At 38.0% G+C, this 17,173-nt stretch overlaps 1 protein-coding gene across 3 annotated transcripts in view; it reads left to right on the forward strand.

Annotated features, from left to right (window-relative positions):
* Positions 1–17,173, forward strand: part of USP24 (ubiquitin specific peptidase 24) — a gene marked incomplete at its 5' end in the record, with an annotated part of 147,880 nt that overhangs the window by 27,920 nt on the left and 102,787 nt on the right. For 2 of the 3 annotated variants that reach the window (XM_082356212.1, XM_082356214.1), the window contains 2 exons: positions 13,963–14,128; positions 15,465–15,532. In XM_082356212.1, coding sequence (XP_082212338.1) covers positions 13,963–14,128; positions 15,465–15,532 — 234 coding nt within the window. The remainder of the gene's footprint in view (positions 1–13,962; positions 14,129–15,464; positions 15,533–17,173) is intronic. The other variant, XM_082356213.1, reaches the window with a different exon arrangement.

Here is a 17,173-nt window from a genome sequence, read left to right on the forward strand (position 1 = left end):
GCAAAGTGAATGTTGCAATAAAGGGACTCACATGAAGTTTTTGATTTCCCAGTACATATAAAAGATATGTTTACACTATACTATAGTCAGTAAATGTACAATAGCATTATGTCTAAAAAAAGTACATACCTCAACTTTAAAATACATTGTTGCTAGAAAACACTAACCATCATCTGAGCCTTCATCGAGTCGGAACCTTTTTGCTGGTGGAGGTCTTGCCTCGATATTGATGGCTGCTGACTGATGAGGGTGGTGGTTGCTGAAGGTAGGGGTGACCGTGGCAATTTCTTAAAATACGACAATGAAATTTGCTGCATCAGTTGACCCTTCCTTTCATGAATGATTTCTCTGTAGCGTGCAATGCTGTTTGATAGCATTTTACTAACAGAACTTCTTTCAAAATTGGAGACAAACCTCTCAAACCCTGCCACTGCTTTATCAACGAAGTCTGTGTAATATTCTGAATCCTTTGTTGACATTTCAACAGTCTTCACAGCTTTTTTGCCAGGAGCAGATTCCATCTCACGAAACTACTCACTTTGCTTCTCCCTAAGAAGTAACTCCTTATCTGTTCAAGTTTTGTCATGAGATGCAGCAATTCAGTCACATCTTCAGGCTCCACTTCTAATTCTAGTTCTCTTGCTACTTCTTTTTTTTTTTTTTTAATTTATTTATCTTTTGGCTGCTTTGGGTCTTTGTTGCTGTGCGTGGGCTTTCTGTAGTGGTGAGTGGGGGCTGCTCTTTGTTGCAGTGCGCGGGCTTCTCATTGCGGTGGCTTCTCTTGTTGCAGAGCATGGGCTCTAGGGCGTGCAGGCTTCAGTAGTTGTGGCACGCGGGCTCAGTAGTTTTGGCTCATGGGCTCTAGAGTGCGGGCTCAGTAGTTGTGGTGCACGGGCTTAGTTGCTCCGCAGCATATGGGATCTTCCCGGACCAGGGATCGAACCCACGTCCCCTGCATTGGCAGGCGGATTCTTAACCACTGCAACACCAGGGAAGTCCTCTCTTACTTTTTCTACCACATCCACAGTGACTTCCTCCACTGAAGTCTTGAACCCCTCAAAGTCATCCACAAGGGTTAAAATCAACTTCTTCCTAACTGCTGTTAATGTTGATATTTTGGCCTCTTCCCATGAATTATGAATGTTCTTAATGGCATCTAGAATGGTGAATCCTTCCCAGATCGTTTTCAATGTGTTTTGCCCAGATCTATCAGAGGAATCACTATCTGTGGCAGCTATAGCCTTACAAATGTATTTCTTAAATAATAAGACATGAACGTTAAAATTGCTCCTTGATCCATGGGCTGCAGAATGGATGCTGTATTCGCAGGCATGAAAACAACATTAATCTCATTGTATATCTCCATCAGAGAGCTCTTTGGTGACCAGGTGCATTGTCAGTAAGCAGTAATATTTTGAAAGGAATATTTTTTTTCTGAGTATTAGCTCTTAACAGTGAATTTAAAATATTCAGTAAACCATGTTGTTAACAGGTGTGCTGCATTCCAGGCTTTGTTGTTCCATTGGTAAGGCATAGGCAGAGTAGATTTAGCATAATTCTTAAGGGCCTTATGATCTTTGGAATGGTAAATGAGCACTGGCTTCTACTTCAAGTCACCAGCTTCAGTAGTCCCTCACAAGAGAGTCAGCTTGTCTTTTGGGGTTTTTTTTGGGGGGGGGAGGGTTGTTTATTTGTTTAACCATTAAAAAATTTTTTAAGGTTACTTTCCATTTACAGTTATTACAAAATATTGGCTATATTCCCTGTGTTGTACAATGCATCTTTGAGCCAATCTTACACTTAATATTTTGTACCTCACCCTCCCCCACCCTTACATTCCTCCTCCCCCGTCCCCACCACTGATATACACGAGTTTGTTCTCTGTATCAGTGAGTCTGCTTGTCTTTTGAAGCTTTGAAGCCAAGCACTGACTTCTCCTCTCTACCTGTGCAAGTCCTGGATGTCCTCTTCTTCTAATATAAGGCTGTTTTGTCTACATTGAAAATCTTGTTTAATGTAGCCACCTTCTTTAATTACCTAGTTAGATATTCTGGATAGCTTGTTGTAGCTTCTACATCACCACTTGCTGCTTCACCTTTCACTTTTTTTTTTTTAACATCTTTGTTGGAGTATAATTGCTTTACATTGTTGTGTTAGTTTCTGCTGTATAACAAAGTGAATCAGCTATATGTATACATGTATCCCCATATTCCCTCCCTCTTGCGCCTCCCTCCCACCCTCCCTATCCCACCCCTCTAGGTGGTCACAAAGCACCGAGCTGATCTCCCTGTGCTATGAAGCTGCTTCCCACTAGCTGTCTATTTTACATTTGGTAGTGTATATATGTCAGTGCTACTCTCTCACTTCATCCCAGCTTACCCTTCCCCCTGCCTTGTCCTCAAGTCCATTCTCTACCTCTGCATCTTTATTCTTGTCCTGCCCTGAGGTTCATTAGAACCATTTTTTTTAGAGTCCACATATATGTGTTAGCATACAGTATTTGTTTTTCTCTTTCTGACTTACTTCACTCTCTATGACAGACTCTAACTCCATCCACCTCACTACAAATAACTCAATTTCGTTTCCTTTTATGACTGAGTAATATTCCATTGAATGTATGTGCCACATCTTCTTTATCCATTCATCTGTCCAGGGACACTTAAGTTGCTTCCATGTCCTGCTATTGTAAATAGTGCTGCAGTGAACATTGTGGTACATTCCTCTTTTTGAACTATGGTTTTCTCAGGGTATATGCCCAGTAGTGATATTGCTGGGTCATATGGTAGTTCTATTTTTAGTTTTTTAAGGAACCTCCATACTGTTCTCCATAGTGGCTGTACCAATTACACTCCCACCAGCAGTGCAAGAGGATTCCCTTTTCTCCACAACCTCTCCAGCATTTATTGTCTGTAGGTTTTTTTGATGATGGCCATTCCGACCGGTGTGAGTTGATACCTCATTGTGGTTTGGATTTGCATTTCTCTACTGATTAGTGACGTTGAGCATCTTTTCATGTGTTTGTTTGCAATCTGTATATATTCTTTGGAGAAATGTCTATTTAAGTCTTCCACCTGTTTTTTGATTGGGTTGTTTGTTTTTTTGATATTGAGCTGCATGAGCTGTTTATATATTTTGGAGATTTATCCTTTGTCCATTGATTCGTCTGCAAATATTTTCTCCCATTCTGAGGGTTGTCTTTTCGTCTTGTTTATAGTTTCCTTTGCTGTGCAAAAGCTTTTAAGTTTCGTCAGGTGCCATTTGTTTATTTTTGTTTTTATTTCCATTTCTCTAGGAGGTGGGTCAAAAGGGATCTTGCTGTGATTTATGTCATAGAGTGTTCTGCCTATGTTTTCCTCTAAGAGTTCTATAGTGTCCGGTCTTAAATTTAGGTCTCTAATCCATTTTGAGTTTATTTTTGTGTATGGTGTTAGGGAGTGTTCTAATTTCATTCTTTTACATGTAGCTGTCCAGTTTTCCCAGCACCACTTATTGAAGAGACTGTCTTTTCTCCATTGTATATCCTTGCCTCCTTTGTCATAGATTAGTTGACCATATGTACGTGGGTTTATCTCTGGGCTTTCTGTCCTGTTCCATTGATCTATATTTCTGTTTTTGTGCCACTACCATACTGTCTTGATTACTGTAGCTTTGTAGTGTATAGTCTGAAGTCCAGGAGCCTGATTCCTCCAGCTCCGTTTTTCTTTCTCAAGATTGCTTTGGCTCTTTGGGGTCTTTTGTGTTTCCTTACAAATTGTGAAATTTTTTGTTCTAGTTCTGTGAAAAATGCCATTGGTAGTTTGATAAGGATTACATTGAATCTGTAGATTGCTTTGGGTAATATAGTCATTTTCACAATGTTGATTCTTCCAATCCAAGAACATGGTATATCTATCTGTTTGTATCATCTTTAATTTCTTTCATCAGTGTCTTGCCGATTTCTGCATACAGGTCTTTTGTCTCCCTAGGTAGGTTTATTCCTAGGTGTTTTATTCTTTTTGTTGCAATGGTAAATAGGAGTGTTTCCTTAATTTCTCTTTCATATTTTTCATCATTAGTATATAGGAATGCAAGAAATATCTGTGCATTAATTTTGTATCCTGCAACTTTTCCAAATTCATTGATGAGCTCTAGTAGTTTTCTGGTGGCATCTTTAGAATTCTCTATGTATAGTATCATGTCATCTGCAAACAGTGACAGTTTTACTTCTTCTTTTCCAATTTGTATTTCTTTTATTTCTTTTTCTTCTCTGATTGCTGTGGCTAGGACTTCCAAAACAATGTTGAATAACAGTGGGTGAGAGTGGACATCCTTGTCTTGTTCCTGATCTTAGAGGAAATGCTTTCAGTTTTTCACCGCTGAGAATGATGTTTGCTGTGGGTTTGTCGTATATGGCCTTTATTATGTTGCGGGTAGGTTCCCTCTATGCCCACTTTCTGGAGAGTTTTTATCATAAATGGGTGTTGAATTTTGTTGAAAGCTTTTTCTGCATCTATTGAGATGATCATATGGTTTTTATTCTTCAGTTTGTTAATATGGTGTATCACATTGATTTGCATACATTGAAGAATCCTTGCATCCCTGGGATAAATCCCACTTGGTCAAGGTGTATGATCCTTTTAATATGTTGTTGGATTCTGTTTGCTAGTATTTTGTTGAGGGTTTTTGCATCTGTATTCATCAGTGATATTGGTCGGTAATTTTCTTTTTTTTGTAGTATCTTTGTCTGGTTTTGGTATCAGGATGAAGGTGGCCTCATAGAATGAGTTTGGGAGTGTTCCTTCCTCTGCAATTTTTTGGAAGAGTTTGAGAAGTATGGGTGTTAGCTCTTCTCTAAATGTTTGATAGAATTCAACTATGAAGCATCTGGTCCTGGACTTTTGTTTGTTGGAAGATTTTTAATCACAGTTTCAATTTCATTACTTGTGATTGGTCTGTTCATAGTTTCTGTTTCTTCTTGGTTCAGTCTTGGAAAGTTATACCTTTCTAAGAATTTGTCCATTTCTTCCAGGTTGTCCATTTTATTGGCATAGAGTTGCTTGTAGTAGTCTCTTAGGATGCTTTGTATTTCTGTGGTGTCTGTTGTAACTTCTCCTTTTTCATTTCTAATTTTATTGATTTGAGTCCTCTCCCTCTTTTTCTTGATGAGTCTGGCTAATGGTTTATCAATTTTGTTTATCTTCTCAAAAAACCAATTTTAGCTTTATTGATCTTTGCTATTGTTTCCTTCATTTCTTTCTGATGTGATCGTTATGACTTCTTTCCTTCTGCTAACTTTGAGTTTTGTTTGTTTTTCTTTCACTAGTTCCTTTAGGCGTAAGGTTAGATTGTTTATTTGAGATTTTTCTTGTTTCTTGAGGTAGGCTTGTATTTCTGTAAACTTCCCTCTTAGAACTGCTTTTGCTGCATCCCATAGGTTTTGGATCGTCGTGTTTTTGTTGTAATTTGTCTCTAGGTATTTTTTGATTTCTTCAGTGATCTCTTGGTTATTTAGTAACGTATTGTTTAGCCTCCATGTGTTTGTGTTTTTTATGTTTCTTTCCCTGTAATTGATTTCTAATTTCATAGCGTCGTGGTCAGAAAAGATGCTTGATATGATTTCAGTTTGCTTAAATTTACTGAGGGTTGATTTGTGACCCAAGATGTGATCTGTCCTGGAGAATGTTCCGTGTGCACTTGAGAAGAAAGTGTAATCTGCTGTTTTGGCATGCAGTGTCCTATAAATATCAATTAAATCTTTCTTGTCTGCTGTGTTATTTAACGTTCGTGTTTCCTTATTAATTTTGTTTGGATGATCTATCCATTGGTGTAAGTGAGGTGTTAAAGTCCCCCACTATTATTGTGTTACTGTCGATTTCCTCTTTTATAGCTATTAGCAGTTGCCTTGTGTATTGAGGTGTTCCTATGTTGGGTGCATATGTATTTATAGTTGTTATATCTTCTTCTTGGATTGATCCCTTGATCATTATGTAGTGTCCTTCCTTGTCTCTTGTAACATTCTTTGTTTTAAAGTCTATTTTATCTGATATGAGTATTGCTACTCCAGCTTTCTTTTGATTTCCATTTGCATGGAATATCTTTTTCCATGCCCTCACTTTCAGTCTCTGTGTGTCCCTAGGTCTGAAGTGGGTCTCTTGTAGACAGCATATATATGGGTCTTGTTTTTGTATCCATTCAGCGAGCCTGTGTCTTTTGGTTGGAGCATTTAATCCATTCATGTTTAAGGTAATTATCGATATGTATGTTCCTTTTACCATTTTCTTAATTGTTATGGGTTTGTTTTTGTAGGTTGTTTTCTTCCACTTAGAGAAGTTCCTTTAGCATTTGTTGTAGAGCTGGTTTGGTGATGCTGAATTCTCTTAGCTTTTGCTTGTCTGTAAAGCTTTTGACTTCTCCATTGAATCTGAATGAGATCCTTGCTGGGTAGAGTAATCTTGGTTGTAGGTTCTTCCCTTTCATCACTTTAAATATATCCTGCCACTCCCTTCTGGCTTGTAGAGTTTCTGCTGAGGAATCAGCTGTTAACCTTTCGGGAGTTCCCTTGTATATTATTTGTTGCTTTCCCTTGCTGCTTGTAATATTTTTTCTTTGTATTTAATTTTTGATAGTTTGATTAATATGTGTATTGGCGTGTTTCTTCTTGGATTTATCCTGTATGGGATTCTCTGTGCTTCCTGGACTTGATTGACTATTTCCTTTCTCATATTAGGGAAGTTTTCAACTCTAATCTCTTCTAATATTTTCTCAGACCCTTTCTTTTTCTTTTCTTCTTCTGGGACCCCTATAATGTGAATGTTGCTGCATTTAATTTTGTTCCCGAGGCCTCTGAGACTCTCCTCAATTCTTTTCATTATTTTTTCTTTATTCTGCTCTGTGGCAGTTATTTCCACTATTTCGTCTTCCAGGTCACTTACCATTCTTCTGCCTCAGCTATTCTGCTACTGATTCCTTCTAGAGAATTTTTAATTTCATTTACTGTGTTGTTCATTATTGTTTACTCTTTAGTTCTTCTAGGTCTTTGTTAAATGTTTCTTGTATTTTCTCCATTCTATTTCCAAGATTTTGGATCATCTTTACTATCATTATTCTGAATTCTTTTTCACGTTGACTGCTTATTGCCTCTTCATTTGTTTGGTCTGGTGGGTTTTTACCTTGCTCCTTCATCTGCTGCATATTTCTCTTGTCTTCTCATTTTATTTTACTAACTGTGTTTGGGGTCTCCTTTTCTCATGCTGCGGGTTCATAGTTCCTGTTGTTTTTGGTGTCTGTCCCCAGGGGGTGCAGTTGGTTCAGTGGCTTGTGAAGGCTTCCTGGTGGAGGGGACTGGTGTTCCTATGTTCTGGTGGGTGGGGCTGCTTCTTGTCTTTCTGATGGGAAGGACTGCGTCTGGTGGTTTGTTTTGGGGTGTCTATGAACTTAGTATGATTTTAGGCAGCCTCTCTGCTAATGGGTGAGGTTGTGTTCCTGTCTTGCTAGTTGTTTGGCATGGGGCATCCAGCACTGAAGCTTGCTGGCCGTTGGGTGCAGCTGGGTCTTAGTGTTGAGATGGAGGTCTCTGGGAGAGCTCTCGCCAGTTGATACTATGTGGGGCTGGGAGGTCTCTGGTGGTCCAGTGTCCTGGAGTCAGCTCTCCCACCTCTGGGGCTCAGGCTGTACACCCGGCCAGAGCAGCAAGACCCTGTCAGCCACTTGGCTCAGAAGAAAAGAAAGAAAAATAATAATAATAAATTTAAAAAATAATAAAGTAAAAAAATAATAAAATAAAAGAAATAATAAAATAAATAAATTTTTTAAAAAAAGAAGAGAGCAACCAAACCAATAAACAAATCTACCAGTCATAAGAAGGACTAAAAACTAAACTAAGATAAACATAAAAATCAGAAACAAATCAGTTGCAGACAACAAACCCCAAGTCTACAGTTGCTTCCAGAGTCCACCGCCTCCATTTTGGGAACATTTGTTCAGGTATTCAGCTGTTCCACAGATGCAGGGTTCATCAAGTTGATTGCGGGGATTTAATCCACTGCTCCTGAGGCTACACAGAAAAATTTCCCTTTCTCTTCTTTGTTCGCACAGCTCCTAGAGTTCAGCTTTGGTTTTGGCCCTGTCTCTGCGTGTAAGTCGCCCTCAGGTGTCTGTTCCCCACCCAGACAGGAGGGGGTTAAAGCAGTAGCTGATTAGGGCTCTCTTGCTCTCTCAGGCCAGGGAGAGCGAAGGGTATGGTAGTCATAATTGGAATGCAGGGCAAGCCTGCGGCGGCAGAGGCATGACATTGCAACAGCGTGAGGCACGCCGTGTGTTCTCCCAGGGAAGTTGTCCGTGGATCTCGGGACCCTGACCGTGGCGTGCTGCACAGGCTCCCCGGGGCGGTGGGTGTGGATAGTGACCTGTGCTTGCACACGGGCTTCTTGGTCACAGCAGCAGCAGTGTTAGCGTTTCATGCTTGTCTCTGTTGTCTAAGCTGATAGCCGTGGCTTGTGCCGTCTCTGGAGCTCGCTTAGGCAGTACTCTGCCTTCTGTGGGCACACAGGGAAGGAATCCCCTCTCCTCACGCACCCCAAAACAGTGGTCTCTTGCCTCTTTGGCAGCTCCAGACCTTTTCCTGGACTCCCTCCCAGCTAGCCGAGGTGCACTAGCCCCCTTCAGGCTGTGTTCACGCCGCCAACCCCAGTCCTCTCCCTGGGATCTGACCTCCTAAGCCTGAGCTTCAGCTCCCAGCCCCCGCCCGTCCCGGCGGGTGAGCAGACAAGCCTCTCGGGCTGGTGAGTGCTGGTTGGCACCGCTCCTCTGTGCGGGAACCTCTCCGCTTTGCCCTCTGGACCCCTTTTGCTGTGCTGTCCTCCGTGGCTCCGAAGCTTTCCCCCTCCGCCACCTGCAGTCTCCGCCCATGAAGGGCCTTCCAAGTGTATGGAAACCCTTCCTCCTTCACAGCTCCCTCCCACTGGTGCAGGTCCCGTCCCTATTATTTTGTCTCTGTTTTTTCTTTTTTCTTTTGCCCTACCCAGGTACGTGGGGAGTTTCTTGCCTTTTGGGAAGTCTGAGGTCTTCTGCCAGCGTTCAGTAGGTGTTCTGTAGGAGGTGTTCCACATGTAGATGTATTTTTCATGTATTTGTGGGCAGGAAGGTGGTCTCCATGTCTTACTCCTCTGCCATCTTGAAGGTCCCCCTGTCACCTTTCACTTTTATGTTATGAAGATATGCCTTCTTTCCTTCAACCTCATGAAGCAACCTGTGTTAGCTTCAAACTTCTTCTGCAGCTTCCTCATCTTTCTCAGCCGTCACAGAATTGAAGAGAGTTTAGGGCTTTGCTCTAGGTTAGACTTTGGCTTAAGGGAATGTTGTGGCTGGTTTGATCTTCCACCCAGACCACTAAAACTTTCTCCATATAGCAATAAGCCTGTTTTGCTTTCTTATCATTTGTTTGTTCTGTGGAGTAGCACTTTTAATTTCTTTCAAGAACTTTTCCTTTGCATTTACAACTTAGCTAACGGTTTGGTGCAAGACACCTACCTAGCTTTTGGCTTGTCTCGGCTTTCATCATGCCTTCCTCACTAAGCTTAATCATTTCTAGCTTTTGATTTAAAGTGACAGACGTGCTACATACTCTTCCTTTCACTTGAACACGTGGAGGCCATTGTAGGGCTATTAATTGGCTTAATTTTAATACTGTTGTGTCGCAAGGAGTAGGGAAGCCTGAGGAAGGGAGAGAGACCGGAAACAGCCAGTTGGTGGAGTGGTCAGAACACATACATTTATTGATTAAGTTTGCTGTGTTATACAGACACAATTCTTGGTGCCCCAAAACAATTAAAATAGTAACATCTAAGATCACTTATCACAGAGCACCATAACAAATGTAATAATAATGAGATAGTTTGAAATATTGTGGGAATTACCAAAATGCAACGCATAGACATGAAGTGAGCAAATGCTGTTGGAAAAAGTGTTGATAGACTTGCTGGATGCAGGGTTGCCACAGACCTTCAATTTGTAAAAAAATGTCACATCTGCGAAGCATAGCAAAGCAGAGCACTGTAAAACAAGGTATGCCTGTATTCTGTTTGTTACTAATATAGCCACTCCACCACCTTTACATGTGCGTGATATATCTTTTTCCACCCTTTTATTTCAACCTCTTTATGTCTTTTAATCTAAAGGGTATCTGTTGTAGACAGTTGGATCACTTTTTAAAAATTCATTCTGCAAATCTCTGCCTTTTGGTTAGAGCATTTAGTCCATTTTCATTTCATATATTGCTGATAGTTATAATTTAATATAATTATTTGATAAAACAAGATTTACATCTGCCATCTTGCTATTTGTCTTCTATGTGTTGTGCCTTTTAATCCTCTAATCCTCCATTACTCCTCTGTTTTGTATTAAGTATATTTTCCAGTGTACAATCTTAATTCCCTTGTTTTTTCTTTCACTGTGTAATTTTTAAAGTTATTTTATTAGTGGTTTCCCTGTAGATTACAATTAACATCCTGATCTATAGCATTGTAATTCGAATTAATACCAACTTAATTTCAATAGTGTACAAAACATTCTTCCAATATAACTCTGTTCTCCACCACCCCCCTGCCTTTTGTGCTATTATTATCATATGGGTCACATCTGTATTCATTATAAGCCCATTAACATGGTTTTGTAATTATTGCTTTGTGCATCTGTCTTTTAAATCAGATAGGAAAAGAAATACTGCATTAATCCTGTCTTTAATAATGGAATGATGAGAGGCCATGGAGGTGATGAGAATGAGGTTAATTCCACATTTGTGAATTTTTAAGAAAAAATATCTGTTTAAAAAAAAAAAGCTTTTACTGGAAAAATATTTATTAAAATGTCAGTGTGATTAATTTATAAGTGGTGAAATTAATGGTGGGTTTTATTTTTTGCTATTCATATTTTCTACAATGAACATGTATTACTTATTTGGTAACTTAAGACAAAAACAAAGGTATTTAGAAACCAAATTATGGTACCAAGTGGAATGGGATTCTTAAGTAGAACATACTAAGTATAATTTAACTTTTTTTTTTTTTTTTACCACTATAGGTGAGTCCCTACCTCTCTAATTCATTAGGTTCTTCAAAAGTCTATGTTTTTATATATTTATTTTACTAAATTATTTTAATTTTGAAATAATTCCAGGTTTACAAAAACGTTGCAAGAATAGCGCAAAACTATTTTTGCAACTTTTCTGTAAATCTCAAATTATTTATATAACCTTTATATAAATTTGAAATTTTTATATAAACTTTATTCAGGTTCTTCAGATGTTAACATTTTATCACATTCTCTTTATTCTTCTTTTTTTCTCTAAATATGAATATCCATGTATGTATAATGTGCATATGTATGTAAAAGTATGTGTGTGTTTTGTTGTTGTTTTCTCTGAAATGTTTGAGAATAAATTAAAGACATGATATCCCTTTACACTTAAATACTTCAGTGTGTATTTCTTACAAATGAGGATATTCTCTTATGTAACCTCAGTATATTATCAAAATCGGGAAATTAACATTGATCCAGTACTAAAGTCCTTTGAAGCCAAGAAGTAAAATTAAACACATCAAAATTCCTGGTTCAAGATCTAATCCAGGATCCCATGCTGCATTTAGTTGTTATGTCTGTCCAGTCTTCCTCAATCTTTCATGACTTTGACATTTTTGAAGAATACAGGCTAGTTATTTTTTAGGTTGTTCCTCATTTTGGGTTTCCTCATGACTAGAGATGGGCTGCATTTTTGGCAGGACTGTCACAGAAATGATGTTGTGCCCTTTACAGTGCGTCCATTCAGGAGGCACATGATGTTTGTGTCATTACTGATGATGTTAAAGGTCTCCCCCCACCCCCACCCAAGGAAGCTCTTAGCTTTGGGCAGGTTTTGTTTGTCGGCTTCTAAACAATAGCGATTTACTTCTCGTGGTTCTTGAGGCTGGAAGTCCAAGATCAGGGTACCAGCATGGTTGCATTCTAGTGAGGGTCCTCCTCTGGGTCACAGGCTGCCGTCTTCTTGTTGTGTGGAGAGCAGAGAGGGGATGCAGGCTCTCCTGTGACTCTCACAAGGGCAATGATCCCATTCGGAGGCTCTTGGTTTTCATAGTTGCTAAGTGCATTTGATGATTTCATACATGATTTGATCTATTAACTTCCTGTAGAAATTAATGGTAGATATTTCATAGTAATGACATATTCCCATCATCCAACTGAATTCTATTTTTATATGCCTTAATTCTACTTTGATCCTAGGTTCATAAATTTAAGCATTTAACAAGTGTACAATTTTGAGACTATCTTAAAATCTTTACATTTTGATTCTCTTCAGTTCCTTTAAGTAAAGTGGTTTATTTACAGAACCTATTAATTAAAAATATTTCTGAAAGTATTGTGTTTAAAAACTGAATTATCCCCGAACATTATGATTCTAAATTTACTTCATCCACCACCCCTCGCTCTTCACCCCCAATTATATCGTCTTCTACTCCATTTTTAATTTTTATTACCTTCCTGTTTTTTGTCTTATTTTCATCCCAATTTAGCCATGAACCTGAAAAAAAATGTGTTGCATTCCTTTAGATATCATTCATGTGGGGTTGAAAATTGTTTTTCAGTGTGTTTTTAAATCATTTCTGCTTTATATTTATGGTCTTTTCCTTCATTGAGGCTAAAGGTGAATTTTTTTAATGGAACGGTTTTATTTTGTAATGATCAAATTATAGAGTGGATTGTGAAAATGGTTAGGTTTTCAAAGGAGCCAGGTGTTAGGCCATTTGAGAGGAGGGGTTCCGTTTGATTTACTACAGATTATTATAGCGAGAACTGATGGAAAGTTTGGCAGTTACCCCACTGATAGTTGAAACTTTGCATGAATTATTTTTCTATTTAAAAATATGTTTTAAATACCTACTTTGTGTTAGGCACTAGGTGTTAGAGATACAGAAGCGGTCAGAAACAGTCCTTGTCCTCATGGCTCGCTTGGTCTAGTGGGGGCAAACAGAATAAATCACAAATAAATGTAAAATTATATCTGTGAGTTGTGTTATGAAGGAGAAGTTCAGGATGGTAGGGGTATAAAATAATTAAAGGAATTTGACAGTGTTTAGAAGTTCTGGAAAGGTTTTTCTCTGAAAGAGTTTAGAAGGTTTAAGAGTTAAGTAGGTTAAAGAGGGCAGAAGGATGAGTTCAGGAGTAGCAGCATCCCTGTGGAGATGGACAGAAGTAGATGGATTTGAGAGAAATATAGGAGGTCTGATCACTTAGTCTTAGGGGTGGAGATGGGAGAATAGGGTTTTAAGAATGTGTCCTGATTTCTGGCTGTGCTGCCAAATGAATGTGGTGCCATTCACTGAGCAGAGAGAAGAGAGCCTAGCACTGAGGTTTGAGAAACTCCAGTGTTTGATGGCTAGGAAGGGAAGGATGTACCAGAAGAGGAGACAGAAGGAACTACAGACCCCAGGGGAGAACAGGGAAGCATGTTATCCTGGGAGGTAAGGGGAGGGAATCTAGCGTACCAAGAAGAGGAAGCAGGCAGAGGGTCAGATATTCCTGAAAAGTAAGATAAGGACTGAAACATGTCCACTGGATTGAATGATGCAGCATTCAGTGTGGTGACCTTAACAATTGCCACTTTGGGAGAGCGTGAGAAAAGGGGCTGTAGGTGGAGGTAGATTTGATATTTATAACAAGAGATTAAGAGAGTTCATTTTTGGAGAATGAGATGAGCTCACCTTCTGAGAGAGTTGGGATGCCACATTGATAAAAGCTGAGGATATTTCAGATAGTCTTGGTGAAAGATGTGATTACGAGAAAGAAATGTGGAATCCACAATCTTGGAATTAATGGGCTACCAGTGATTAAGGATCTGCTTTGTGTTAAATTGAAAATTTTTTAAGTAGTCACTAATTATTTGTGTGTGTGTGTGGTTTTTTTTTTTTTTAAACCATAATTCCTCTTTGTCAGAAGAATGATGAAAACGGAAACTGCTCAGGGGAAGGAATTGAATTCCCTACAACAAATTTATATGAACTGGAAAGCCGCGTTTTGACGGATCACTGGTCCATACCTTACAAGCGGGAAGAGTCACTAGGCAAATGCCTGTTGGCGTCTACCTACCTAGCAAGACTTGGTAAGTTCATACCTCAGGACACAGGAGGAGTTTTCACTTTTTGGTTTTTTTTTTTGATAGGAGGCCTGACTTTAATCTTAGCTCCTGTCATTGGCCATCTGTATTATCTTAGATCATTTACTCTCTTAGTCTTTGTTTATCCCCTGTGGAATAAAAGTGTTGAATTAAATCAGCTATTTTCTTCTAGCTCCAATAGAGTGTAAGAGTCTTTAAAATATAATTGAAAAGGCTTATGGAAATTGAAATTAACTTTTCCACAGAAACTTGGAGCACTTTAGATTAAGGCTTAATGCAGTGGCTTTTTTTTTTTTAAAGAAAAGAAAGTAATGTTTATTTAATATTTTATGCTTATTAAGTTCTTGGCACTGTCTTAAGTGCTTTACAGATATTAAACGAATAGAGTAATAAAATATCACTAGGTTGGAGAATAAGTATCAACATAAGGAAGCATCTATATTATAAATATATTAAAGAGAGAATAATAATTTATTTTTCATATTGAATTCATTTGTAAAATAAGATGAATTGGGCCAGTGTTTTGCAAATGTTTTTTTCTCATTAAAAGTGCATAGTTTACCATTGTGATTAAATACAAGGCACATCAAAAGGAAATATTTTGACTAGCTTCCATGGTGTGTTTATGACTGGCTTCTCAGCAGCAGCATTTATTGATTGCCTGAGAGGATGCAGGTATTATGCTAAGTGGTAGGACTGAAAAAAGAAAATGTGCTCGACAGTCTCTCCACTGATAAGCAAAATCTGTCATTGAGTTTTTCTTTTAAGTGTATTCCGAAGGATAATTTTACAGTGGAGTCATTCATTCATTTAGCAAGTATTTATCATTTACTCTATGCCAGGCACAATTCTGTGCATTTTATTGCACAGAGTTCAGTTTGTTTTGGGGAAGAGAGTGATTTTGGCATTTATTGAGAATATTTGTGTTTTTAAAAGAGATGTTTAGGAAAACCATAATGGCTAAAAAGTAGCTGCTGGTGGTGTTCTATTAGCTATTTAGTCAGATCATTGAAAGTTACTCTGATATGGAAACATAAGTTCAACCATTTCAGTTCTAATTAGTATTTACTTATTATGCTATTAATAAATATATATTAATAATTAATAAATATAAATGGATATATTATGCTATTAATAAATAATACTGTGACTTTCTCATCCTATTCCTTTATCAGAATGTATGTCTTCTGCTTTTAATAATTCCTTAAGAATCAAGGTTTCTATAATAAGTTCCATATGTATGAACTTGGAATGATATATATGATTTCTGCAACTACCTAAAATCTAAATAAGGCATATTGTTTTCATTTATTTTACAAAGGTCTTTCTGAGTCTGATGAGAATTGTAAAAGATTTATGGATAGGTGTATGCCTGAAGCATTTAAAAAGGTAAGAAAAATGTGCTGTGCTGGTTTTTTTTTCTTTTTTGGTGGGGGTGAAGGTGAACAGGCTTTTTGCTTTAGTTTTAGTTTTTTAATATGTGAGCCCAGTTTATGAATCCTGTACAACTGAGGAATGCTCAAAAATGAAAAAAGTAGCCCTGAATATGGGGCTCAGAAATGATTTATTTCTTCTATATTTAATTGTTTGCATGTCTTTGGTCGAATATAGCTTTTACTTCCTTCTATTTAACTGCTAAAGAATAGGTTAAGACTTACACTAGGAAATTAGACATCGTACTAAACTAAGGATTGAGGCACTTAGAAAGATAATATTTATTTATCAAAATATAGGCCATTTTGTACTTAGTATTCTACTGAGACAGAAGCAGACATTTAAACTATAGAAAGTTTAACTGGATTGAGTATTGTATCTGGCAAAATGGCATGTGGATGGCAGCATCTCTGTTGGAGCTAGACTGATATGCTTGTCCCCATTCTGGTCACATCTCTTATGAAGCAATTTTTCTTAACAGTGAGAATAGAAGATCACAGGACTTGTGTTTCTGAAAGCAGTCTAACTCAGCATGGTTCCCTTTTCAGGACCTGAGTCCTGAATCCCCCAAGAGCAGGGACGATGTCACAGGCACTGTTGTTTTCCCCAGCATATAGCCAGTGCCTAGTGCAGAGAAAGAGCTCAGTAAATCTTTGTTGAATGAATAAATGAGTCTCCTGCTGTCTCATGCTTCTGGGTTTTGCCATCCATTTTTTGCCTCATATGCAAGTAAGTTACTACAACTACAGATGGATGAAGTTTGTGTTTATTATAAAACCCAGTAAAATAAACTTCATTTGCAAACTATTATTCCCATCTGCATCTTGACAGACAGAATCTCCCTTGATTCAAGGCTGAAGACAGAACAAAATTAATTTTAGAAACAAAAATAGCTTCATCTTTGAAAAAAGGGAGAAATCTTTTAAAATTGTCATTTGGGCAGGGATTATAGAGAATCAAGATTTTTCTTCATTTTGGATGAATTCATCTACCATTTTGTAGTTTTAACTTTTAAGAATTTTGTTAAGAATTATAGTAGCTTTTTAAAAAAATACCAGCCCTTTTATAATGTAACATATTGTGACACCTATCATAATGTATGCATAAATTTGCAGAGAAAGAAAATTCAAGTTTATTCAGAGTCATGGAAAAGGGTTTATTCGTGTAAGGAAGAGATCTTTAGGTTGATGATCTTCAGATTCAGAGAGCCCTGGGTCAAGTCAGTCCAGCAGCAAGTTGCATATTTGGAGTGTAATACTCTAACTCTGTACAGAGATGCTTCAGAGGACTGTTTTATTTTATGCCCTCAGCTGTTTGTAATAGTATAATAAATGGTCAAGTGGTTGTTGGGGGTTTTTTCCTATAAAACTGTGAGCACAAAGGTACCTTGCATTATGTTCAATGTCATTCAATTCTTACAGTTTAGAGCTATTAAAAAGATTTCTCTAAACTAGAAGGGCTACAGAATTCTGTGTGCCTTTAGACTTGTGTTTCCTGGTATGATGACTCTCTACCTACCTTCTCTGGGTTTTTCTCACAAGCTGCCCTTTTTTTTTTTTTTTTTTTTTTTAAAAAGAAGTAAGTACAAATAATAAA

The sequence above is a fragment of the Balaenoptera borealis genome (genome assembly GCF_965194805.1).
Source record: "Balaenoptera borealis genome assembly, chromosome: 1".
NCBI classification, from domain to species: Eukaryota; Metazoa; Chordata; class Mammalia; order Artiodactyla; family Balaenopteridae; genus Balaenoptera; species Balaenoptera borealis.